The sequence below is a fragment of the Accipiter gentilis genome, chromosome 31 (genome assembly GCF_929443795.1).
Source record: "Accipiter gentilis chromosome 31, bAccGen1.1, whole genome shotgun sequence".
NCBI classification, from domain to species: Eukaryota; Metazoa; Chordata; class Aves; order Accipitriformes; family Accipitridae; genus Astur; species Astur gentilis.
In genome coordinates this window covers 20,397,802-20,424,308 of record NC_064910.1, presented here as the reverse complement: position 1 = coordinate 20,424,308, position 26,507 = coordinate 20,397,802, and the positions used below count along the sequence as shown (strand labels likewise).

Below are 26,507 nucleotides of genomic sequence, written 5' to 3'. Positions count from 1 at the left end.
AGTAATGTTTTTTTTTTTTATCTTTGAAATGGGTTGTCATCAGTACCCACCACTGCACTTGATGTAGGTTTGCTTGGTCTTTATAGGCCATCCTGGAGAGGTTTTCTCTATTAAATTTGTGTATTTTACACTTCAAGATGTATCACGTCCAAAGAAGCCTGAAAAAGGCTCCTATGGGGATAGGTATAGCATTCGTTATGATAATGGACTTTTGGAAAATGGTAAACATAAATTTGTTTTAAAAAGATCCAGATAAATAAAATATGAACAAGCTACTTGCTCTTTGTCTGAGTTGATAATCACCAATGCCAAAGCCAGTTCTTCAAATTTGGTGCTGTACCTTAGCACAGGAGAGTGATGAATTTTCTCCAGGATAAAATCTTAGTTGCTACTATTAAGAATCAAAACACTCCATGATGTCAATGGAAAAAGACTGAAGCATTCTAAATGGGAGAGGTGAATCTAAGGTTCTGAAAAATGATTCCTTCTTGGGAATGCCTTCATAACAGTATTGTGTTCTGCAGGTTCTGAAATCACTTTCTGTTGATGATCTGTGGGGTATTTTTGAGTGATATTCAGCCCATGGTTGATGCTTCAGGACCCAACACTGCTGGTTTTGTAACTGCTGAGTTGCTGGCTCTGGCTGTGGTTTCTCCGTGTGGTTTCTAATCTGCCTGATGTCTGCTTTTGTCATTTTTGGGTGCTTAGCTCCAGGCTCACTTACTAGATCTTTCACCCTATGCATCACTTATTGAGAATCAGTCATCATTGCGTCACTTATAACTCCAAGCCAAGAGCTTTGTGGGTCTGAAGGAGATGGATGGGCTAGAATGGGTGTTTTTGGAATGGCAGGTGTATGAGTGTAGGGTTCTATGACAGGTAGTAGGAGGTTTCCTGAGAAGACTAGGCAAGCTCTGCTAGATGAATCGTGTAGATATACACCTTGCATTAGCAGCCTGCTTGCATGTGCTTATACTCCTCAAAGTCTCAGAGAAGAGTATTAGAAGAGTCCTCCGGAGATCATATAATTAATTCTTCCCTTTGCCCTAGAGTGGGATCACCAGTATTTATGTTGGATGTCTGCTTAACATATTCTTAAGTGCCTCAAATAATGGGGACTCCACAACCTTCTTATCTGGTCCATCCCTTGTGGTTCTTTATCTTACTATTAGACAATATTATTATATGTCCACATGCCTTGCTGCACTTAAGCCCTTTGCTTTTCCTGTCTCCAAAGATGGGGAGAACAGACCTGTTGTCTTCCTTCTTAAAATGGCCTTTAATGTATCAGAGAAATCCTGTCTTCCTTTTTTGGTTCAGAAGTCCTTGCTAGTTTAGTCTTCCTTTGGGAATCCTGCTTCTTGGATCTACTCATCTTTTCTTGACTTTCTCCAGTTAGTTCCTATCCTGCTTGAGATACTGTGTCCAAAGCTGTACAGCTTGTTCACCACTCTGGGCGCTCATGGTGTTGCAGATTTAGATAGTGCCTGAAGCACTTGGTTGATGAAGAGAACCTGTATGTCATTTTACAGGGAGGTGGCAGGCTACAGGTCTTTAAAAGTGGAAGACTTTGTCAAGTTTCTTGACACTTTATTTCAAGCTTGTTGTGGGGAGGACAAATACACTGATTTGAAATTCAGCACAAAAGCTTGGCATTAGCTTGAGGGTCGGAGAACTGGGGTCAGGCGTCCCCCAGTCTTTGTCTAGTCCAACTGAAGGATGAAGCTGGAAATGCACTTTGTCCTGTGTTTGCTTTTTGGCTCAACAGGAAGTCAGGAGCTGCTGCTGTCATCACTAGCAGAACCTCTACTGCTGCTATGGTAGATGGTGGTAGTGGTACAAGCAAGTCTGGGAGTCCTGGTCTAGAATGCAAGGTTCTAGAATGAATCCTATGGATTAGCGCAAGTCCCGTACACCAAACTGGGGCATGAACTCTGTGGTCATTCGTGACAATAAGATAATCATAAGTCCTTTTCCTCTTCTTTCTGCAAGCAAAATGAAAAAACAAACAGCTTTCTCTTTCTCCTTCCATCCTGTTTTCCACCTTTGGTAGATGGTGAAACTTTAGTAATAGTGCATGACCAGGTGATCTGCTAAGGCTTCTGCTCCCCATCTGCTAATTCTCATTGCCTACAGCTCCTGCCTGTGGTAGCCTCACCGCACTTACTGCTTTATCCCTTCTGGAAGCAGTGTCAGGAAGCTAGTGTGCCTGATGTGTATCGTTGACCTTACAGTATTTGCAAAACTTTTTTTTAAGTATTCAAATGACTTGTACCAAAGGCACCTCTCTGTCTTGAACACGAAGTAGTAAGATGCTTAGTAGTATGGAAGAAGAATTGCATTTCGAGGGACCACAACTCAAGGAATTCAGTACATTAGCCTTGTTAATTTGTTAAGGGTTCATTAGAGAACACCTAATTGCAAAATAGCATAACCAGTTTTACTGAAACATCTTCCAATGGAAGTGGGAGACCAATGTCTGGAAATTTAGGTGACCTGCTCAAGAGTTGCATGCCAAATCTGGGGTTGAATCCAGTGTCCTTACATCAGCTTTATTCACAAGGCACTGTAATCTGTAAGAAGCTATCTGAATGAGAGAGTGGCAGAGTTGGGATTAGTGGTTTGATCTCCCAGCTCTTTGTCCCCTCTCATTTAGACCGCAGTGCCCTCCTCCAATAATTTGTCTGGCATCTCTGAACTCTGTATCAGAATCAGCAACAGAACTCAGTCTGACAGGTCCCAGTACCAGAAGACCCCATTGTAGGACATAAGTGCTATTCTGAAATAGGTACAGTTTATCCAGCACAACCCAGCAATGGCAGAATGATAGCCAGGGGTAAGGAATTCTAGTCACTGACCAAGAATTCGAACAAAAGTAGGGGAAGATAATATATTACTCTTGCCACTATTAAATGTGTGACTAGCAGATGGCAGGATTTCTCTATGCTGAAGAACAGCACTTGGTACCAAGCTTTGATGTCTGTGCAAGCTGACTCTCAGTGTAGAAGCAGCAGTCCAGCTTTGGTTATGGTGTTTTGCTGCTCTTCCTTGGATGTATGAAGATGTATCGCTCCTGCAGTTTATGATGTAATTCAATTGGGTTTGCCCTGGGCTAGAAAAATCATGTTAATAAGCACGGTATCCTTTTGGAATTGACATTTTTACTGTAGCTTAGATACAAAGCCATTAGCAAAAAAAGAACTAAGTTGATGATATGTTGGAAGTCCGTTTAGGGATGCACATCATGCACATGTCCCTGTGATGCTTGTGATGGTGATGGTGTCTGCAGATTCAATATTCACTCAAAATTCGCGATTGCTGAGTATTGCCCTAGTAAACTGGTTTGCTGGCATATTTGGAGCAAGCAATTCCAATCACATTGGAGAGTAAGAGAATACAAGCTGCAGGGATGACTGAAGTTTGGGCACCACTGGTAGTGGTAGGAGTGGTGAAGCTTATGGCATCATGGTCACATGGGCTTCCTGCATGTTTAATGATGGATTAAGTGGGATGGTAACTCAGGTGCTATCTTTTTGGCCCTTGTCACATCCTTCCTGCCACCATTGATGGCTGAATGGTATGTGAATCCATGCTTCTTGTTTACCTTAACGCGCTGGACTATAAATTGGGTCGGTCTACAAATGGATTTCTGTGCCATTCACTGACACTGCTGGAAAGGACAGGGCACCTTCCACAGGGGTGGGGCTGTCACCTCAGGGCAGTAACTGTCTTGGTCATCCTGTTTAATCCTTTGCTGATGGGTTAACGCCCTAACCCTCCAGTATTTTTCCACCTTCTTTGGTGTATTTTATTGTAGCAGCACCACTGTTACCTGTATGTGAGCCCAACTACTTTAAAGCTAGTTGAGGAATCTCTGTGAGGCTTATGTTACATCCTGACTGCAGTATAGAAATGTCTACTGTCAAGGTGAAGTTGGCTATAATGGAGAACATATATTTGTGAATGTTGTGTATTTGGAAAGAAAGAGCAGGAGGTGGGTTTGTGCTTAGTATTCACTTATTCTACTTGTATACTGCTTGTGCATCATCTCTAGCTTCCAGACATCAGTCACTGGATGAAAGCCTTTTGTTAACTTCGGTTACTTTCTGGAGTGGAAGTGGAGAAAGATGATGGCACATTTTAAGCAAACTGGGCTGGATTAGGGACTCTGTGGAACATGCTATTCCTTACCTGATTTGCAAAGAAATCTTGCACAGGTGTCAAATAAGTTTGATTTCTTATTGAGTAAAGAAGCAGAGCAGTATTTGTATAGAACTAATGCTAATATAAAGAATGTACGTGTATCTATGGCTGTTGTAAAATACCAATCCCCATGCCGCATCTGAAGTTAAATATGGGGTATGTACAATAATCAGTAGGAATACATTTTTTGAAATAGTTGTACTGTAGGTAATTTGCAAATAATAAAAGGAAAGCTGTGGAGTTGCAGATTTCTGCTGCTACCATGATGTGTATTCATTTTGGCTATAAGGGCTTTGGTGAGTTCTGCAGAGAATCAGTCCTGCAACTGTTTTCAGACATTCTTGCACTGTGCAAAAAGGAGAAGGCTTTAAAGTTGGGATACTGATAGTCAGTCTTCTACATGGGACCTTTTTTATGTTGGTAGCTGTGGGAGCTAACTCTTAGTGCAAATAGCAGAGTTGTGATAGAACTTTTCAATGTTGCCAGGGCCATGGGTTCTTACTGTCAAGCCAGGAGGAGACAAAGGACAGACTGAGAGGGAAGGGAACATCCAGTTAAATTTTCTGAAAAAGATATAATAATTATGGGTGAGAAGTTCAGCAAACTGCACTACAGCTGTTGCAGAGAACCTGGCATTGCTTTGAGGCACGGAACTGTTCGATGGAAGTTGAGGATGGGTTGTAAAATCCTTTATGTGTCACAGGTGATGCATTCCTTATGTTAAAACTGCCATTGTTTGTAAAACCTCCAGTGGTGACATCTACAAAGGTTGTCTCATCTCACAAATTAAACTTGAACTATATGGATTACCCTGACAAGAGCTTCTTCCAGGCCCTACCTTGTGACATATACCTAATGAGACATTGAAGGTGTCTCCATAAACAGGACTGGGTGCGGCTGCTACAGGGATGAATGATTTAATATGATGCATTGTTTGTAGTCAGCTTTAAATTGGTGATGTGTTATTCATTGTAGCTATATGTGTCAGCTTTTGCTGTCATATGTACACATCTGGCAGGCAAACTATTATATCACTGCAACTCCCTGTGATGTAGATATTCTGTTACACGAGACAGTTCTGAGGGAGGATGTGTTTCAAGAAGAGGTTTTATCCTTCCACTTACTGAACATTGGCTCATGTAGCAGCACAATAAGGTCATTACCGCCACAGCTGAAATTTGCAGTTAGTGTCATTACTAAAACCCTAAAACTTTTTGTTCCTTTCTAAACTCAGATTTGTTTTTTAGAATTCCTAAGAGTGATCAAAAATGCATAAATCTCCATTCCAGTAAAGCACATACGGATTTATGCAGGAGTGACATTTTGCTGAGTTTCAGGTAGGGCAAAGTAAGTGTAAGTAAGGTAATGCTGTACAAGGGACACTAGCAAGTTCGTTACTTCTGTGGTGACATTAAGTCTTCTCTCAGCTGTCCTCTGACCTTGGAGATTCCTGGTTTCTATAGATGTCTCAGTTGTATCTAAGAACCCTTCTTCATCCCAAAAATGGAATTGGTGAGGAGAGAGAGAATTGAGTTCTGTAGTTTGTTTTCAAAGCATTGTTGTTACTCTCAACAATGCAAACCTGATGGACTGTTCAAAAGATGTCTAGAGGTGCCCCTAATAAATGACATGGGCACATAATGTAGGAATTACTTGGGGCTGAGATGCCTAAATCCCAAAGCGTGAAAATGCTAGTAAGAAACGCCTTTGCCTAGCTTTTTTCTTGCCTAGAAATAACCTATAATTTGTTTTCATGCAAGTCCAGGACTACTGTCTGTCAATGTAATAATCCTACTAGTGAGTGAGAAATGACACATCTGGTTGTCTCGATCCTCGAAGGGCCTAATCCAGTATATACTCTTACAATTCATTTAATATGGTTTCATAGAAAGGGGCCTGATATAATGTCAGTTAGTGACGCCTTCTTTTAAAGCAAGCCTACAGCTTGAGTTGGTATGGTGATGTGGTAGGATACTCTTGATTCTCTTTGTGTGCATGTGAGGAAGATGGGGAATCCTGGGTTCTCGCTCCTCTGTCTAAAACAATTTTGGCTTTTACGTTAAACAGCAGGAGCTGGGAGAATGAGTATTCTGAATTTGTGACCGCATGGACCAGTGTGCACTCTGATGTGGATGTCTTTGTACACTGGGTAGGGACAGTGGGCCCTCAGCACAGTTACAGTGCTCAAGCCCCTAGAAATAGGGCACTGAGGTCTTTTATCAGAATTGTGCTGCAGCGGCCCTCTAGGTCACTGTGACCCTGCTGCAGCTGTGCTGGCCTTGCGGCTGAAGTAGAAGGGAATTATTGAGGCAGTGCCACAATACTGAGTAAAGGTGCTTGTGCTAGGTAATGACCACCTGCTTTCCTCCTGGAACTGGTAAGTTTGGGGAAAACAGCAGCAACCATGAGAGGTGTTCCTAGGGAGAAAGAAATGGAAGTAATTTTGCAAGGCTTCTTTGGTTGCAACCTCTGAATCTCTCTGTTAAATTTCTTTACGTTCAGCAGTCTGTAAGAACAACTAGCCTCACTGGCCTAGCCAGACTCAGCAGCATAAAATGCAAAGGCAGAGAAATAAGTAGCATAGTGGTAAGAACCTTGGAGCTCTCTCTGTGATTCAGAGAAAGAGGTGCTTATATGCACTGGTTGAGTTCCAATAGTTGCTAATTCTCAGTCAGAAGTCTGCAAATGTGCGAAGCTCTGTAAAACCAGATTATTAGTGGTATTCTGGGATATGTTTCATTACCAATGTGAAACATAAAAATGATGTTGCAAAGCAATAGCTTTATCTTGGGCATACAAATCCCTTGTCTGTTAGCACTTTGATGTGTTGATTTGTAGATATAATAGATATTTGTGAAATTCCTTCCAAAGGAGGAATGTCAAAATGTTCTTTAAGTAAATTACCATTAATAACTTCATTTCACTTCTCTCTCATATGAGAATTTGGGACAATGGAAGCAAAAGGCTGCTAGAGAAGTTTCCCCCTGCCATCCCTTCTTTTGACCAAGTCCAAAAGTTACCCTGGAACATGAAGGAAAACTGAAGATTAAATCAGGGAACTAATTAAGTGTACAAGAAGAGTAGCCATTGTCTAACTAACAGTATAGAACAGTTGTCAAAATATTTTATTCGTAATTATGGCCTACTGAAAGAAATGAACCTATTGCTACTTAACCAGAACTGTAGTCAAGAAAGTATAGTACTTGTGTACCTAGCTTAATTTTAGATTTTCTAATTGCCTAATGTGATTACTAAATCAAAGCCAAATTACAATAAATTCAATAAGTAACAGCAGTATTAGTTTGGAATTTCTCAGTTTACACAAATGCATCAAATGAGCAGTTTATAAACAACTGTAAAACAGAACTTCAAAGAAGATTTGCATTTTGTTATAAACTGAAATTAACAAATTATCCATGTCAGTAATAACTCATTTCTCAGTTGTGCTAGTGAGGAACCTGACTACCAATTAAGTTGAATTTAAGATTCTGCCTTAGAGCCCGTTTAATTTATTTATTTTAGGTTAGTGACTAGTCTTGCCTTCAACACAGAAAGGCTTTGCTTTTTGTTTTCTTTCTTTCCTGTAATACACAGAAGTTCACAGCGAAGCTGTAACAAATTACAGCTTTAAGAAGTTTCTTAGGATTTGGAACCAAGAGCGGAGAGGATTTTATAAGAAAGTTTTGAGTGTCTTTATCTTGTAAGGGTGTGCACCAGGTGCTATGTGGAGCTCAGCCTTAAGGCTAGTATCAGTTTGGAACAGACCTGTGTAACCCCAAGATACCTGTGCATGCTACGTGGCCTTTGTGTGTCAGAACTGCCAAAACATGAAAAAAGGAGAAGCATTGGTTTTCCTGTGAGACATTACTAAAGTTGATTTTCCCCATCACCTCTGCACACTCACCTTCTATTGTCCATCGCATCCTAGGATTAAAAAACCCTAATACCTAGCTATGAAGAATCTGAATTATTAATTTGTAAATAGCAAAAATATATGTATAAAAACACTTGGTGATTATTGCATTGTAGCTAAAAAAAATATATATTTAATTAGCTGTGGCTTCCATTAGTATGATCATTTGACCTGGCTAATTAGAGAGGGCCTGGGTAGGGATCAGAGATGTAGCTTGCCATGAAACTGTTAACATTGGTCTTCACTGATGAGAAGGAAGCCCAACCGTTGCCCAAGAGCCTGGGAAAAATACCAAAGCCTCAGTATTGCTCAATCTGTAAACTGAAAATTAAGTTTTGACAAATCACAGCAGACATGCTGTGTCTGCAAATGACACAGATCGGTGACCATTGCTTTCTTGGGCAGCTTGACTTTATGCAAAACTTTTTTGTCTTGTGGCAGAAAAATATTGTAAACTTTCTCAAAATAATCCATTTTAAGTAGAGATAACTGGAGTTCTTGCAAGGTTTGTGTTGTCTTGCTGCTTCTCTCACTGTGAAAGTAGCATTGTAGGTGATGGTATGCAGAAACGATATGAATTCTGTAACACCAAATAAATTACTGTTTTTGAAATTTGGTACCATTAACAGAATTATGTGGTGAATATATTTTTATTAGTACCTTCTCGCCCAACTTAACTGCTTTTTACCTGTGTTTTCTGAGCTGGAACTTAAGTGACAAGACACATTTAATTGTCTGTCTTCCTGGGGGCATTAGAGAGCCAGTACTTAAGCAAACAACTGAAAAAGTCTCTAAAAATTCTTTTGTCAGTGAATCTATTTAATTTCTTCTTTAGTCTACCACGTCCTTGCAAACTCAGCAAAACCTGCAGTTTGAGTGACAAGTAGCGCTGGGGGACCTTTATTAGTGGTAATGAATTAAAAGGAAAGAGCCCTGCTTTCCTCTTAGAATCCTGTGCTGGTTTTGGCTGGGATAGAGTTAATTTTCTTCATAGTAGCTGGTATGGGGCTGTGATTTGGATTTGTGCTGAAACCAGTGTTGACAACACAGGGATGTTTTCGTCCCTGCTGAGCAGTGGTTACGCAGAGCCAAGGGCTGTTCTGCTCCTCACCCCACCCCACCAGCGAGGGGACTGGGGGGACACAAGGAATTTGGAGGGGACACAGCCAGGACAGCTGACCCTGACTGACCCCAGGGATATTCCAGACCATAGGACGTCATGATCAGCGTGTAAAGCTGGGGGAAGGAGAAGGAAGGGTGGGACGTTCAGAGATACGGCATTTGTCTTCCCAAGTCCCTGGTCTGCGTGCTGGAGCCCTGCTGTCCTGGAGATGGCTGAACACCTGCCTGCAGATCGAAGTGGGGAATGAATTCCTTGTTTTGCTTTGCTTGTGTCGGCAGCTTTTGCTTTTCCTGTTAAACTGTCATTATCTCAGCCCACGAGTTTTCTCACTTTTACCCTTCCAATTCTCTTCCCCATCCCACTGCGGGGGCGTGAGCGAGCGGCTGTGTGGGGCTGAGTTGCCGGCTGGGTTAAACCATGACAAACCCGGACTGAACTGATGAAATACGTTTGTGAACTAAGCACACCTATGGTTATATTGCAGGTAGGCAATGCATTTGGTGTTCTCCAGTGCACTGGAAGAGTGCACTGGCTCTGACCACAGTTCCATCTAGACCAAAGGCCCATTTGGCCCATCATCTGTCTCCATTGTCATCTATGAGTAATTGTCTGTGGAAAAGTATAGTAGAGCAGGTGCACAGTGATGCTTCCCCAGTATATTTTGTCGTTTCCTACAACTTATAGGTCGGATGTTTTAAAGACAGAGAAGACTGGAAGACTGAATGGCACAGTATAAACTGTGGCCAGCACAGACATAAGAAGTGTTACAATGACCTCATCTGTTGTGGTCTGTCTTCCTTTTGTAATTGCTTATAATGATGAATAGCTTTTGGCTGTTACTGAGTGTTGAACTGACATCTTCATAGAGCTATCTATTGTAGTCGCAAGGTCCTGTTCCCAAGGGGCTGTGATCAGCTCAAAGCCTGTAACTGTGATGTGAAATTAAGCTTGTTTTATTCCCCTGGGCATGGCTTTATATTTGATGCTGCTGAATTTCACCTGGCATTTTGATCACTAAGTTTCAGAGGGTCCTTTTATGATTCTTTGTAGTAAGCCCTCATCTTTATTACCCTCAGTAAATTAGGTGTCATCAGCAAGCTGTCACCTACTGTTCGTTCTTACTTCTTTTTATCAAATAATTTGAATGTACTATTTCTAGGGCCTTGTTCAACTCTATTCGTGACTTTCCTCCACTGTGAAAAATTGCATTTTCTTCTACCCTTGTACTTTTAACTGTTGGGGGTTTTTTTGCCCATGTTAATCCCATAACTGCTTAGTTTTTTATAAAAGTCTGATGACATGCCTTACATGTCTTCCTAACATCTGTTAGAAATCTAAGTGGACTTTGATTATTAACCAAATCTCCCTTATCCATATATTTTTCCTCTGAAGAACTTCAATAGCTAGGTGACAGACAGACAATCTCCCTTTACAAAATCTTCGTTGGCAGTGTCCCAACCTGTTACAGCTGCCCAGGTGTCCACTTCTACAGTTTTGTTAAAAGGTTCTGCTAGGTTGCCTGGCACGGACATCAGGTGTTTCAGACTATAGGTCTCTGTACCTCCGCTGAAGCATTTGCTGCTTCAGAGTCTTTGTGTGACAAGGCTGATGAGAGGTTATTCACCACAGTTACTGGATCAGCTATTTCACACTTCAGTTGCTTCAAAACTGAGTGAGTACCATCCATTTCCAGTGATTTCTTACTGTCCATTTTGTCAATTTGTTTTGTAACTACTTCTTTTAACACTTCAATTTGAGATGGGCACATCAGTCTCCCACGAAAAAGGATTTTAGCTTGGGAATGTCTTTCAAACTCCTTGACAGTGCACACAAGCAAAATACTCAGGTTTTTTAATGCCATGGTTGTAGTTTCTTTGAGTATGAATTTTGTTTTATTTTTTTACTTCTGATAATTGATTAGCTGTACAACGCCAGATTTTTCTCCTTAAATGAAAATGAATGAAAATAATTTAGTTATTGATGCCTTTTACAAGTTGCTTCTTGACTATTTTGGGGAGGAATGATTTGGTATTTCTATATTTAACTTAAAAGTATCTTTGTTTCTTTACTTTCATTTGGACATAGATTTAGTTTTTGTGAAGGATGCCTTCTAGCTGTTAATAGCCTCCCACTTTTTTCCTTTCTTAAGGTTTTCTTCATAAGAAGGATTTTTCTAAATAGAATTGCATGTTATGTTTTCAGAAAGTCTTTGACCTTTTCAGTACTTACATAAGGAATTATGTGTAACTAATTGTAAATCAAATAGGGAAATTTGTTATGTACAAAACAATTTTCTGGGTGAAGCGGACATGGATGAGTATCTGTCAGTGTCTGATTTAAGAAGCAGAGATCATTTATTTTATGGGGGGCTGTATGCCCAAGTCTGTCTTGGTAGTGCTGCAATATATTTGAATAATGTGTCACTTCAGCATGAGCTATGGATGTTCCAGGGGTGGTATATACAGTGTTGACAAAGTATGGATGTGGAAGGGCCATTCACAAAACTGTTTTGTGCCAGCAGGTTGTACGTGTTAGGGCAGAACAGCACTGCTTGCCTTATGGCATAGGTGAGGATTTCAGGCTGCCACATGTTTCGGTGTGACTCTCCAGCTGGAATGTGTTGGCCTCTGGATGTGCTCTGCTCCCTACAGAGAGGAGCACTCCGGTGGCTCCCTTAATTTATCTATCTGAAAGTTATGCAGCTGAAGTTATGCGAGGTGATTCCCACACACAGGGACTAACTTGGAAGTGCTGTGGTAAAATAGTTGCTCACAGTTGTCCTGTTTAATGCAATATTGATCAATGAAATAAAGTAAATGTGGAAGGGGGTTGTCTAGATCCCTTAATACTGTGATTGTATCGCTGGGTAGAAAGCCTCCAAATACCTCCATGCCTCCAAAAACCACCCACGCAAACAAGCTTGCAGAAATTGTGTATTAAAAAAAATTTAAAAAAATCAGGGGACGTGAAATAGATTACCTGTATACTGCAGTTCATATGTTGCAAACTACGTGGCCACCTCCAATATTATGAATGCCATTTTCATAGAAGTTTTTCCTACCTAGATAACTGACCAAGTTACATTAAGACACTGGCCTTGTTAGAAGCTCATCTGGGAATGTGTGAGTTCCTGTATGGTTAGCTGCCTTGTTCCTGAAGCGTAGGAACAAGATTAGGTGTCACAGAAGTCCTGGTTCTGCTAGGTTAAATAAATTGCTTTATCTGCCTTATTTTTCTCATACCAAATTGGGGTAATGAAACATACTTGCCTTTGTAAAGTGGCTTGATACCTGCAAAGAAAAGGTCTGTGCAGCAGCTGATGACTTTCGTCCTTTTCGTAACAGCCTTGTAGACAGCCAGGAGTGAGAACTGGAACCGAATGTGTGCCTAAGAGTGCATGGGCAAGAAAAACCTGAGGAATTCAGATCAGTTGCGTAGTTGTATTGGAGGCTATATTTAATGAGACGTGAGTGATCTGTTCATTGTGGTCTGAATTATATAATTTTAGTTAAAAATAAAGAAAAACTATTAGCCAAAGTTTTCTTTTTAAATACTCTGCCCACCATCAAATTTTCTGCTGGAAGCAAGATGGAAGAGTAATACAAAGGTTCCCCCAAAACAAAGACTTTTTTATTAAATGAGGTTTTCTGTTTTCTTAATGCTGTATTTATTTGCCTCCCATCGTTGTCTTCTGTGTGATGGTAAGATATTCCGTACTGTGAAGATCGGCATTGAACATCAGAACTGCATTTGCAATGGATTCAACAGTGATTCACTGTAGACCTGTGCTTTTTAACTAAAAATTGTTTCTCATGCTTTCTGACTCTATATTCTGCCATTGGAGACATAAACTATTGGAGGTGCAGGTGAAGGATAAAAATGATTTTTGTATGGGCACCATTAAATAACTGATTACTTTGCCTTTGCGATGTTGTAGCTGTTCTGTGTTGCTTTGTATGAGACCTAGCTGCTGTGCTACCTGCATGTTGTGTGATACTGTGCCGGCTGGTGACACAGCCTAGAACATTTGCTGTGTGGCAATATCTTTTGCTGGTTGCTTGGTAAACATCTGTAGCATTTGAGTGGATCACTGCATTATCTGATGAATTGATCTGTACCCGGCCACCCACACTTTTCACAGGGGATGTCTGAATTGTGCTGGGTGTGTTCATCTGATGTCATGCTAATTAAATGCTTACTTGATTTGTGGTAGTATAAAGGTGACATTATTCTATAGATGTTACTTTCTTAGAAACAATATTTCTTAGGTAAAATATTTCCTGTAGGCTTTCACCATCTCATTGCTAAATAAGAAATTATCTGAAGATTCATTTCTCCTTCTCTCTGGCCTTTTTGCTAATGGTTCTCCACATGCATGCACACACCCTCTCTGCTCCTCTCTTACTTCCTCGTACATATCTCTTCCTATCTGATTATATTTTAAAAATGTGTACCATGTTCATCTCTAAAAATGAATATGTAGATTTGCAATTCTGGTTTTATGATCTATTCATAAACAAGAACTGCACAGGTATGTCTGTATTGTCATGTTAACTCTGGACCTTGTAGTTGAATCCAAGCATCCTAGTGGTGCTCACTGGTGCCTTGTTGGGGGAGGAAGTGATTAACATTTGAGCTCTGCTGATGTAGATGGCATGGATGCAACTGGTGAAGCCACTTGTCTTTTTAAACGCAGTCTGAACTTGACCCCTAACACCTGTATAAACACAATTATGGAAAGCAAATACCAAAGAATTCTTGTCATTTGATGTTGAAGGGGATATAGAGTTGATATGCTAGGTGGAGGATCACAAGGAGTGCAGAATTAAATTAAGATTTGGACAGTGATGTTTATCAGGTTTTTGCAGGAGGCAGAGCAGACAAAGTGAGACAGGAAGGATCCTGCTCAGAAGGAAGACATCGTGGCTTGTGCTTGAAATAAAAAAGATTTGGATTGTAGGTCATGAATCTTCTACCAGAATTAACATTCTTCCAAGCAAGGTGATCTTTGGTCAGCTGAAGCTTTTTGGAGTGGAAGCAGGAAACTGTTAAATATAATGTAGAGCATGTGACTCAAAGCATCCCTGAAATGGCTGGCAGAGGTAATTAAGGTAATTAATCTCTGGTATGATATTAATATATATCATTCCTTTTGTTTTTTTGAAGTTGATGAGATGTGTACTGTTGTTGGATAGTAATGAAAATGCCAAGATACTTTTTTGCAAGATAATCTAACTGGTTAAAGTTGTATCATTGTGATTATCTCCCTATGCTGTCTTTTTTTTATTTTGTTCTAATATAGTTTACACTATTCTTAGGAAATCCTAGAATTAAAAGTCACTGCCTTGATTACTATTACATGATATCCACTTGCTTTAGTTCTTCCACTTCTTCAGTGGGGATGAGAAATGTTATGATGTATGTGCGGGATGGAGGATAACAACTCATGGAAGTAATCTCCACTACTGCTATTGACTTCACTGGGGAAAGAAAATGCCATTACTCATTGCTGGATGGAGAGCTTTCCAGAGGACTGGATGTCCGTTCTGTATGCCTAATGAGATATCCAGCATTCAGATTGTTCTCTGTAATTTAGGAAAAGTTTCAGGCATGAAAGACCAGAGAGGCCAAGGTACTTTTATTGTCCTGGGCATGCCATGGAAGACGGGTAGTAGTTAAAATTCCAGTGATTGTCAGAGGCTTTCTGCCTAGAAATTCTCTGTTATAGTATGTCTGTCCTGCTATTAGTCCATAAGATTATCATTACTAGAATGTCTCAAATTAGTAAATTAAGTGGCAGGACCACTAAGTAACGGGGTGGTCAACTTCAGTTCAATAGGTCCTTTCATTTTGTATGCTTTTGTTATGGAGAACAGAGTGTTACTGAGTAGTAGAGGTGAGGGAACTGGCGTGACATTTAAACAGGAGTTAAACCAAACCAGAAGCTTCCAAAGAGGAAGAGAGAAGGAGGGCAATATAAAAATGCATATAAAATATTCCCAGATATCTACATAGTAGATATGAATCTCTGTTAAACAGTAAAAGTGATCCTGCTTGCCTTCCAAAAATGGTTAACTTTAGCTTGCACTGTGTTGTTCCTGGTTGTGATCCTTTCTAAGATGCCATTTCAAAATGCAAAAACAAAAGAAGGGGATGGAAGGTAGGAAGAAGCATGACTATACTGTAAATTAATATGAGCACTACTCTAGCCTTCATTATTTACATTTCTTCATTATCTTTATTTCTGCAAAGTTACAGCTTAAATGTAAAAGAAGAGTTAAAAAGGAAATAGACTTGTTCATCAGAACAAATTGCTTCAGTTAAAGGTTACAGTGGTTGGCATGAGCTGGTTGTGTGGTTTTGCAGAGTGGACTCAGCTGAGTTGCTTGTTAAACGAATTAGATTGGCACAAGATTTTGGCACTGGGAGCAGAGTAACATTTACTTTCACAACTGTCTGCAGTTGTCTACAACTTTAGTGGTGGGAATTTTTTGCAAAGATACGCAACCTGCAAAATGCCTTGTGGAAGTTTAACATGTTTGCTTGGCAGTGTCTTTAAAACATTTAAAGATACTTTCTCACTACTTTGCCTTTCCTTGGGATCTTGGCTCATACTGTGTTTTTTTTGTTCTTAGAAATTAAGAGTTAAACATTAGGGAATTTTTTCTGAGTAAGTGTATTCTTTTTCCTTCTGTTCAGATGATTTTCATAAAATGCTCACCTACCAGAGATATTAATTTAGCCTAGCTAGTAGACTGTTCTCTTTTTGATGTGGAAATGTCAGGTTTTAAATTCTGGTGTCTGTTTCGAAAGGTGATGAATCAGTCAATCGTTAAAGCTCATGGTCTGTCACTGATCTTTGGGCATGATATGAAGCATGATATCCTAATTGGAAAGAGTGGTACTGGGCTGCTTCCTACATACCTGTAATACAGAAATCCTTATGGAGCTAGAATCCTTTATTTCTGTTTCATTCATTTACTCCAAATTCTAAATAAGGCATTTCCTTGAGGCAATATCAAGCAATGTGATAGTATTTTTTTCCTTCAGTTTAAAACCTCAATTTAATGATATATTAATCAAATGTACAGTAACTAAAGCTAGTTGGTAAAATCATCTTAAAAAGCATGAAGTTGTTAATTTCAGTCAAGCACGTGTTGTCAGATAAAGTAAAAATTATTTATCAGTCTGAATCACAGACAGAATAAAGTCATTTTTCTTAAAACAGAAGTTAAACCACAAAAAGAAGAGATATGTTTAGGTTTGTATTCTTACTACTGACATGGATTTCAAGCTTTAGATAGCATTTGCACTTTTTCTTTCTTCTCGGAGTAGAGTTCTTACTTGAAAACTTCCAGTCTGTTTCTCAGTTTCAAAGTACAGTATTGTACCATTACCTTACTTTTTTTTCCTATTCAAATAGCTGTTCTTTTGATGGGATGCTTTTCCATATCCAGTAAATAAAAGAAGTAATCCCCAGATGTATTTTATTTCCATTGCAACAACTGTTGTATTTTAGCACGTGCACACACAGTTTCAATAAATTTGTGGCAAACATGCCTCCGCACCTGTCTTGGCAGGCCTGAAAAAGGAGGAGGGCTTACAAGAAAAAATTAGAAACAAATGGCTGTGGCTTGCTGTTCTGTTTAGCATTTGAGAGAGATTATTCAAACGAAATCTTTCAACTGATCCTTTACAGGGATTTCTTCTCAGCTCTGAAGTTAGCTGCGAAGTTTTACACCACAACAAAAGTACCTTCCAACTAGAATAAAAATTAAAATAGAGCAATCTATAATTTTCTGCTTGCTGCCCACTCACTTCCTTTCTGACTCAGTTTCTGCATCCTTGATCAACAAGTACCAAATCACCACTGGGCAGATCTGGAAGATGGACAGGCTATCAGGATGATTGGTGACACCATTCTGTGAGAAGAATCAGTGGTTGGAATCCAGGCAGTCTTACTTACTCACAAGTCTGGAAGTAGTCTGATTATGTTAGGGAAATGGGTTGGAACACAGTTGCTAGTTCTCATCTTTCTTATGAAGATATTATGGCAGATGAATGGAATTTCTTCAAGAACTACTAGGATAGTGCAGGTCATGGTACGGAGCATTGCCTGGAAGCTGATACCAGAAATTGTACTCAGTGAAGGTCTGGAGTAGTGAGCACTTGAAGTAAGAAATTTCCTGCTTATTTTCCTTGAAGTAGAAGAAGTACGTAACACGGTGGACGGTTTTGAGTGTAAAACAGGTGCTGTGCTTTGTCTCTACTAAGGACAATTTCACATCTCCTTGGCTGCTTTGCTACTGGGGCTTGTCTTCTATGGCAGTTGCCTGTAGGATATCCCAATTCTCTGAGTCAGAGACCATCAAGCATACTACTGTTTAAACATCTTCTCTCTGCTTTAGAATGCTCAGAGACACAGACTTGCTTCATGCCTTCCTCCTCTTCATATACCTTGTGTGGATTTAAGTGAATTTGGTTAGGGCAAAATTTCACCTACTAATAATTTCAGTTGGAGAAGTCCCCCTCAAAGGCAGTGACAGAGTTCTGACTTTTTAATAGATGTATGTGGTAGGAAGGGGAGGACTTCTCCTAGCTTCAGATGTATTGATCGTTCTGAAACTAAATTAGTATTTGGTCATTAAGTGTAATGAGAGCTGGACCAGTCCAAAGCCTGAGAACATTCTTCCACTTTCTTTTAGTTATTTAAGTCTGTGGCAAATCCTGTACTTCCTGGCATGGCATGGCTGGCATTCCAGTGTATTTCTATAGCCAGCACTGTCTGACCCTGTTCCTTTCACTAACACTAACAGTCTGAAAATTTCTGCTTGATTAAGTCTCTAGGCTGACTGTGGGACATGTGGTTGGAATAACTAGAATGAGTTCTAAAATGCTGTTAAGCAATATCTATATGGGCTTTGCATATCAACACCTTCATTAACTTTCTCAGTTCACTGCACTATGCTTATGAGTGAGCAAGCACTGTTTGAAAAAAGAAGTTACACCCTTTATGACTTTTTCTGGAGAGAATGTTACAAAACATTCTGTACCAGAATTTCTGCTTATTCTGGCAGAATCCTTCTTAGAGAGTTTTTAGGCTTTAATTATATAAATGCTCTAGGGCAATTACTGAACTCTAAAATAGGGAACAACAAATCTCTGGAAAAGAGGATTGCCCGAACTGGAAAATGGTTCACAGTAATATGCTGTGGGATTTTAAGAGTTTAAGAAATTTGAGCTATTTGTTGGAATATTTGGATACTGTGCTGTAGTTTAGTGAAAAGAGGATAGGATTTTTCAAGCTGGTTACTCATATCACTATGTTGCTGCATGAATCAGGTGTTGATGATTTCTACTTTATCTTATACATGATGGTGGTCATCTTTTGGAAACCAAACATTACTTCAGTTAGAGTAATAGAGCACTGAGTAGTCTGAAATCTGCAAGTGGCTTTATGGTAACTAGTCACATTCTAGAGGGCTGAGTGCTTTGGACAGGTGGACAATGATGAGGTTTCCTTGGAACTAGGATATCTTTGGGGGACAAGGGAATAAGCGATTCTGATGGATATGTAATCCTTGCAACTTCTTTCAGTAATTAAAAATTTTAAAACCCTGGTTTTGAATAAACGGGGAAAGAGTGTCTTTTTGGTTTACTTGCCAAGTTAGAAGTTGTCAGTACCACTCAGTGTTGCATCTGTCAATTTTTTCTTTAAAATGTTTGTACTATTGTTTCTAAAACATTAGTATAAACATCCCATTTGTAGGTGGCTGGGTCAATTTACTGATGAACTTGTGATTGAAACAGATCAGGTTGAATCTAGTAAGTACTGACTAATCTGTGGAGAAATGATGGAAGAGTCAATAAAAGACTGGATTCCTCTTGTTTGGGTTGAGTCCTTGTCAGTTTGTGTTGCTGGTTTTTTTTCATAGCTGTGTTCACCAGGGATTAATATTCATCAGTACCTGTCACTGTATTCCCTGCTCCTGTCAGCTTTCCCTCTGCACATCTCTTGTGTGCTGAGCGTCTTAGAGCCTCTTTTCAGTGTTCGATTAATCTTTAGGGTCAGGGCTTCTCCTGATGCTTTGATTAGCACTTATGTGTATAGCAATTTCTTTCAGCAGTGACAAACCATTTGCTCACCAGACAAGGGCAGAGTAAAAAGTCAAAAACCCTAAAAATCTGCTTCCAAGGCTGACTTACCAATGAGTTGTTCAAATCAAGTAATACTCCCCTCCCTCCCTGTCTCCCTCCCTGTCTTTTCCCTCTCTCCCCCCCAAAAAAACCAACCCCCCAAACAAAGGCCAAACAGACCTTCCCGTAAGGTAACCAAGGTGGATGTATTTTGCAAAATGGCATTGCAGGTTGTGAGGCAAAACAAAGACAAAACTTAATGGTCCTGGGGTGATTACTAAAATGATAGATGTTAGGTTTTCAGGGCCTTGGTTGCTCTATGTTGAGCGTCTGGGCTTGAGAGGTTTTCTCATTAACTTTTATATGTTTCCGAACAACAATGAAACGATCCAAGCAGTAGATTTCTGAAAGAAGATTGCAGTTCATGGGTAGTTAAAGTCACTATTCATCAGTAGCATGATTTATTACTGATCAGACTGTTTTATATCTGAATGTGCTTTGTGTTATGTCAGAGTGATTCATTATTTATTTCATGTTGGCTGTCTGGTATATAATATGGGATCTCTGTAAAATCCCTGTAGTGTTGGCAGTTTTCAGAGATGTGGATAAGAAGGACCTAATTAATGCTTTATCTCTTCTTGCACCCTCCCCACTGATGCTTTTTTGTTGCTTTTGGTGCCTGTTGTTCTGTGCTGCTCTCTGCTCTTCAAAGAACTAATGCATAGTGAGATTGTTCTCTGGCAGGAAGCATAAGCTCTTTGAAGAATCTATTCAGTTGCACAGTTGTTCAAAATAACCACCACTTGAAGGTTCATCTTTCATCGGATCAAATAAATTCTGTAAAATATGGCAAAATTTTCCATAATGAGTTGCTTTTCTGATGCTTATTACTGTCCTTGGGCTGTAGGGCAGCAGTGCCACTTTGCTTTCGAAAGCTGCTTGCACAGACCTTGTTGCAGAGAAACTCATGTAATACATAAATGTTGAGGGCTGTGCTGTGAGAGTTCCTGAAGTTGATCAGAGAGAGGCACAGAGCATATCAAAAAGGAAGATCCAGAGTCAGAATAGCTCTGAGGTATTACTTCCTAAGTAGCTCCTTGCCTCACCTGACTACAAAAATTAATAATTGAAGCCTTGTCTATTTTCTTACTATCATAAACCTAAAAAATCTTGGAGAAGGTGGAGACCAGGTTTATAATGCACATATCAACAACAAAACATGAACACAGAGTAAGCTGCTTAATGTTGAAACAATACAGCTGTCATATTTGCAGAAAAATCTGCCACAAGAATTAGGTTGAACAGTTGTATCATGCAATGTTTCTTAAAAGACACCTCAATTAAGACTTAGCAGACATTAGTGAAAGTTTTAAGGGTTGGATCCTCTTCCAGGTATGTGCCTACCACACTAATGTAACTGTTGAGACAAGGAAGCAGGCCTTTTAGAAGGCAAAGATTAATTGGGGAAAAATGCCCAAATCTTCCCTGTGATGCCGTTTTCGCAGTGGAATTTTTGTTGGGCTTGCAGCCCCATGTGGGGTTTGGACCCAAAGGGTGGCAGAAACCCTCAGCAGAGCAGAGGAAGCTGTGCTTTCACAGCCTGGCTTTGTTCCAGGCCACTATCTAGTGCTTTAGTGGGACTCATGAGAATCGTTTTTTGGTTTTTGCCTGCTGAAAGAAGGAAGAGCTGAGAGAGCGGCCATAGCCTGTTTGAACTGATGTGCTCTGTTCAATGAACAGGAGACCATGTATTTGCCAGCTGATGTTTTTGAGTAGTCCTGGAGAACACCTTTAAGCACAGTAAACTAGTGAAACCTGCATAGACAGGTCCACTTCATTTGGAGCCAGTGTTTTAACTGAGGAGTTTAAAAGCTGAGCAATGTCCTTCAGGAAGTTACAATCCCACCCATTGTATCCCCATGCTTCCTTCTACTTACGGCTTTAAGCTCAAAGTGTTTTGATAGAATATCTTAGTACAGCTAATACTGAAAGGTGGAAATAGTGAAATCTATTTTTTTCTGAGTAAGTGGTGGGAAGGGGGGAACCCCAAACACCTGGGTATTACCATAATTCAGTTAGCAAAGTTAGACCAAAACACCCTGCCCCAAATTTTTGGAAAGAAAAATCTGAAGCTGAGGTTAGGGGACAGTATTTAGGTGCTTGATATAGTTTTGAAAATTAAGGAATGTCTAATCTTGACTTTGGCCTCCAAACTTAAAACACAAACAAACAAACACTCATTGTTTTTCTTGTCAACTGCAAATATTCGTTAAATAGCCGTTAGAGTGAAATTTTTGTAATTGGAAGAGAAGCATATACTTGAAGTACTTGAAAGCTGCTTGTTACCACTTCATCTCCATTTGGCAAGCGTCAGGAGCACAACTTCAAGGTTGTCTGTAGTACGGATATAAGCAAGTAACACCTCATGGAAAACTTGTTTTTGATTTCAAAGGGTCAGAGTGTTTGACATATACAGACAGTCTGCTGTATACATACTAACTGCTTCTGATGTCCTGTGGTTTTTTGTGGCCACTACTTCAGGAAAAAAGTAAATGGAAGGAAATACAGTAAAAGCAGACAATCTCATATTTTTTTTAAGTAATAAGGATTCAATAAATGATTTTTTAATATTTTTTTTTTGTTACTTTGTGGGGTTTTTTTAGCTGAATGTGTTGCATAGTCCTCACCCTTATGATTTGAGAGGTAATTAGAGGATTTGTAATATCCCACTGGTTTGATCACAACTCCTGCTTGTGACATTTTATAATGAGTAGATAGCTTATAAATAACATTTTGAAGGTATAAGGTTATACAGAGATAATTGCACAGCTGAAATGCATTGGCACAAGGCCAAAGGCTAAGCACTTTCCACCATCCCTTCTAAATTGAATAACTTCACTTTATGAAGTGTATCATCAGAAATTGTTTTCATTACTCCCAGAGGGCAAATTAAGGTTAATAAAAATCCAATTCCAGATTACCCATATGTGTGAATATTTGTATTTTTAGAACCTTTCTTTGTCAGTTACATTCCTCACTGACTGTGTATATGTAAATACAAGCACGTAGGTCATAGTTTCAGCTCATGTTTCTACAATTTTGAAGTGTTTTACCTCTCTGAGACAGACTTCCTCTAAACATGATTTTGAGACTCAACAAGATTTTTCAAACAGAACAAAACTAAATGCACTCCTTCCACTAAGCCCTGGTTTCTCACATCCCCTGAATCCCACCATCCTGGATTCTACTTGACCTACATAGCAGCCATTTGACCCATCCAGCTCAGTCCTCAGACCCAGTATTTGTATATTCTCTTCCTTAAATGTTAAATAGCATATTCTTCATACAAGGCAACCCAGCATTTTGTGGATTCTTAGGCAATCTGAGAAACTCTTTAGTAAAGGTGAATTGGGGGGAATGTTTTTCCATTTTCTCCCTGTGATAAATTAGTTGCATATATAATCTGAAACAGCATACACATGTTGGAGTTGCCTCTTTTAGTACTCTGCTTTTACAACATTATTGTCTTGTTACAAGTGCCCTCTTTTCTCTTCACTCTGCTGCTCCATGGCCTCCTTTTTTCCCCACTGCCCAAAAAAGAGGACTTCAGCTGTCTTTAAGACAGCTGTTTCCACCTCTTAGTGTAAGAAGGAACATTGTGTGTAAAGAAAAGAAAGGGCCTAGTGTACAGGAATATTTACCCTGGATAATCTTGCAGCCTCTATCACTGTGTGATTCAGGGACTTGCTTTTTCAGAAATGGTGTCTTTAACACTTGGTGAATTTTTTTCATCCATGAATTTATCAGTTTTTAAAAAGCTATGTACTCTAATAGCACCAAGAATAGCTTTTGGCAGAATTATCCTATTGCTAACGTTTTGGTATCTTTTTTAAAAGATAGGTTTTTTCCACCCCAAAATTAAATGAAGGAATTAATAAATTGCTTTTGTAGATCTTAACACTAAATGAAAAAGTTTCACACCAGTTAGTTAATAACCCCAGTCTATTACAGTCCCAATACTGTGAACAAAGCATTAGTAAAACCAAAGAGAACTCATAACTGGGAATGCTCGGAGGAAAATAAATAATGTTACCATTTATAAATCTATGCAACTTGTTACAAAATTGTTGCTTTTCTTTTTTTTTTTTCTTTTTTTTTTTTTTTTTAAATTTTTTCACTTTTTTATTGTTGGATGAAACTGTGTTTAAACAATTTTTCTCTACAGGTTATTGACATGCCAGAACATAATCCTGGAGATATGGGTGGAACAATGAGACTGGGGAAGAGGAGGACTGTTTTCAAAACGCAAAATTCTGTTTTAAGTAAGTTATATTTCTGCTCTTATGACTTGCCTTTTGGATAGGAACTCTGTAACTTGGCAAAGCAAAAATGCCAAAGCACGTTTTGTTAAAGGACTACAACCTCAAGCAAGCAGTTGGGTGACAGCTTCCCTGAGCTCATTCACTCTAATCCTGTTCCCATATGCATTTGCCCAGGACTGGAATGTAAAGAAAGAAACAAGAGACATCTGGAAGTCTCAGTGAAAAGGTCAGTTAGGGTCCAATGCTTTAAATAAACCATGAGGAGACTGTTGAGATAAATGAAAAGCATTTTATGGTAGCTTAATTCATTATTTTCTTGGGAAGATCAGAATGTTTTCTTTCTATTTTCTTTATGAGTTGATAGGACATGTGAACCAGGGCTTCTTGTTCTACCCCTGAAGCTTTTTGGTAAAACTAGCACAAACTCCTACCCGTTATGCTCTTGCCAGACCTAAACATTGCTTGTCATTCCCTAGAGTTGCCAGTGCACCTCAACCTTAAACGTCATCTGGCCTCGCTGCCTTAGTCCTCACCTTGTCTTGACAAAGTTTCTAGCTCGTATCCTAGTTATAGCCAGGCTCTGCTTAACTCCAGTCTCTGATCCAGCACTGCCCTAGGCCTAGCCCAGCCCTAGAAACAGACTTGTTTTGGGAAGGCAAATTATTTGTTGTAGGAAAGGAAAATGATTTGCTGTAACAGGATGCTTCAAAAGGCAAAATAAAAGCAACCAGAATATAGAACAAATGGTTCAATTTGATCTGTATGTATTTTAAAACTGAAGTAATACTTGTCTCCTATTAATCACCCTATTATACAGTGGTAATACACGTGATGCTGCTGATGTATAAAAAGTGGTTTCTTGTCCATTAAGTAAATATAGGTATATTTCTTATATTGCCCTGTCCATGACTTTGATCTGAGCTATTACTATATTTAGCTATGTTGAACTTATGGACTGTATCCTTCTGAGCTTTTAAAAATGATGTCTACTTCAGCAGGAGACCAAAGCGTAATACATACGCACATTTAATGAAAAATCTGCCCTTACAGAGAATGCCTGTGCTAGTGATCTGACTGACCTGGGTGATACTTTGCCTGGGTGTGATACAGATATGCATATTACAATGTACAAGTTGTTCTGTGGCCTAAGCACTTCTTGGAAAAGTTAATAAAAGTTAACGTGTTGTAACTCTTGACCAGTATTATGAGTTCTTTAGATGACCATATTTATCAAAGATTCATAGAAAGCTCTGGTAGTTTACTCAGGAAATCTGATTCCTGTTTCTAATGCTTTACAACTTGAATGGAAATAATGGTTTTGAAAAGGTGGTTCCTTAAAATTAACACATATACCACTTTTTGTAAAATTGCAGTACTATCACTCTACAATTTTTGGAGATCATCTTGGCAGTCTAGTTCTTGTACCAACCCCTAAGCAACCCCTAAGAATGACACTAGGCTAAATTGAGAGTGAAGTTTGAGCCGTGACTGTAAGTGAGAGATATGATTAAATTCTGGTTTACTGCATACCTCTAACTTATTCCTTGTTGCTTTGGAACGTAGAATGTTCCAGATTAGGCTCAGAGGACTGCAAGAGTCATTTGGGTAATGAGATCAGGAAAACGGAGAATAACAATGGCCAGCTGCCATGCATAATCTATTAAAATGGAACAGATGCTACTAAAAGGCTTCCTTCACTGCACCTTTTGCATAGAACTGTTGTAAAACCCGAAGGGGTTTTATGTTGCTTGTTCACTCAAACGTTTTTTGTTTTATCTTGAGCTTTACAATTCAAATTAGTTTAAGCATGGCCTTCAGACTCTAGCTACCTAAGCTATTTCTGGTCAAGGAATATTGAATATGAATCCTGAATCAACTCAGGTGAAACTAGTCATCGCTCAGAAAAACAGAAAGCTGGAGTGAGATGAATAGTGTTCTGCTATGTTTTACTTGTGAATTTTTTTTGAGGTTTAAATTACAAGAAATAGTTGTAACAACTATTAAAGCAACTCATTAGCATTAATTTCTTTTTTGTTTTATATTCAGGGAAACTTTATGGTGATGAAATGTTTGTAGAGGAGCGACACAGGCATCGATATGAGGTAAGCACTGCTAATGTACTTTGTGCTCAAAAGTTAAAGCTTAAGCAAATTGTGTTTCTCTTGGTAGGCACAATTCTCCTTAAAGCCAATGGGAGATTTCTTACATAATTATAACCCCAAATTTAGTAATGGTTAGATAGTATAATTTAGATTGAAAGGAACCTCTGTAAGTCTGCTGGTCCAACTCCCTGTTTTGAGATGAGCCAACTTCATAATTAGATCAGGCTGCTCAGGATTTTGTCCCATCTAGTTTTGAATCTCTCCAAAGAGAGAGATTCCACAACATCTTTTGACAATCTGTTCCAATGCTTAACGACTTCATTGTGAACCCTTTTTTCCCTTACATCTAATAGGAGATTTCCTTGGGCAGTTTGTCTTTCATCTCAGTCTTGTGCTGTGCATCTCTGAGCAGAGTCTGGCTCAGTCTTCTTTATACTGTGCCATTAGATAGTTGAAGTCAGAAACAAGATCCACTCTTTGCCTTCTCTTGTCCAGGCTGAAAAAATCCAGCTCAACCAGTCTCTCCTCCTATGTTGCATGTGGTCCAGCCCCCTAACCATCCTGGTTGGACCTCCTATGGACTCGCAACATTTGTCAATCTCTTTCTTGCACTGACACCAGACACAGTGTTGCAGAGGTGTTCTTGCAAGTGTTCAACAGAGGGGAATAATGTAGTGTACTGTTTCTGTGGTAGAGAAGGTGCAGTG

General features: G+C 39.4%; 1 protein-coding gene across 2 annotated transcripts in view; it reads left to right on the top strand.

Moving 5' to 3' along the window:
• Positions 1-26,507, top strand: part of CTPS2 (CTP synthase 2) — an 87,448-nt gene that overhangs the window by 44,416 nt on the left and 16,525 nt on the right. For both annotated transcript variants that reach the window (XM_049834152.1, XM_049834153.1), the window contains exons 14-15: positions 23,602-23,698; positions 25,745-25,800. In XM_049834152.1, the coding sequence (XP_049690109.1) occupies positions 23,602-23,698; positions 25,745-25,800 (153 nt within the window). The remainder of the gene's footprint in view (positions 1-23,601; positions 23,699-25,744; positions 25,801-26,507) is intronic.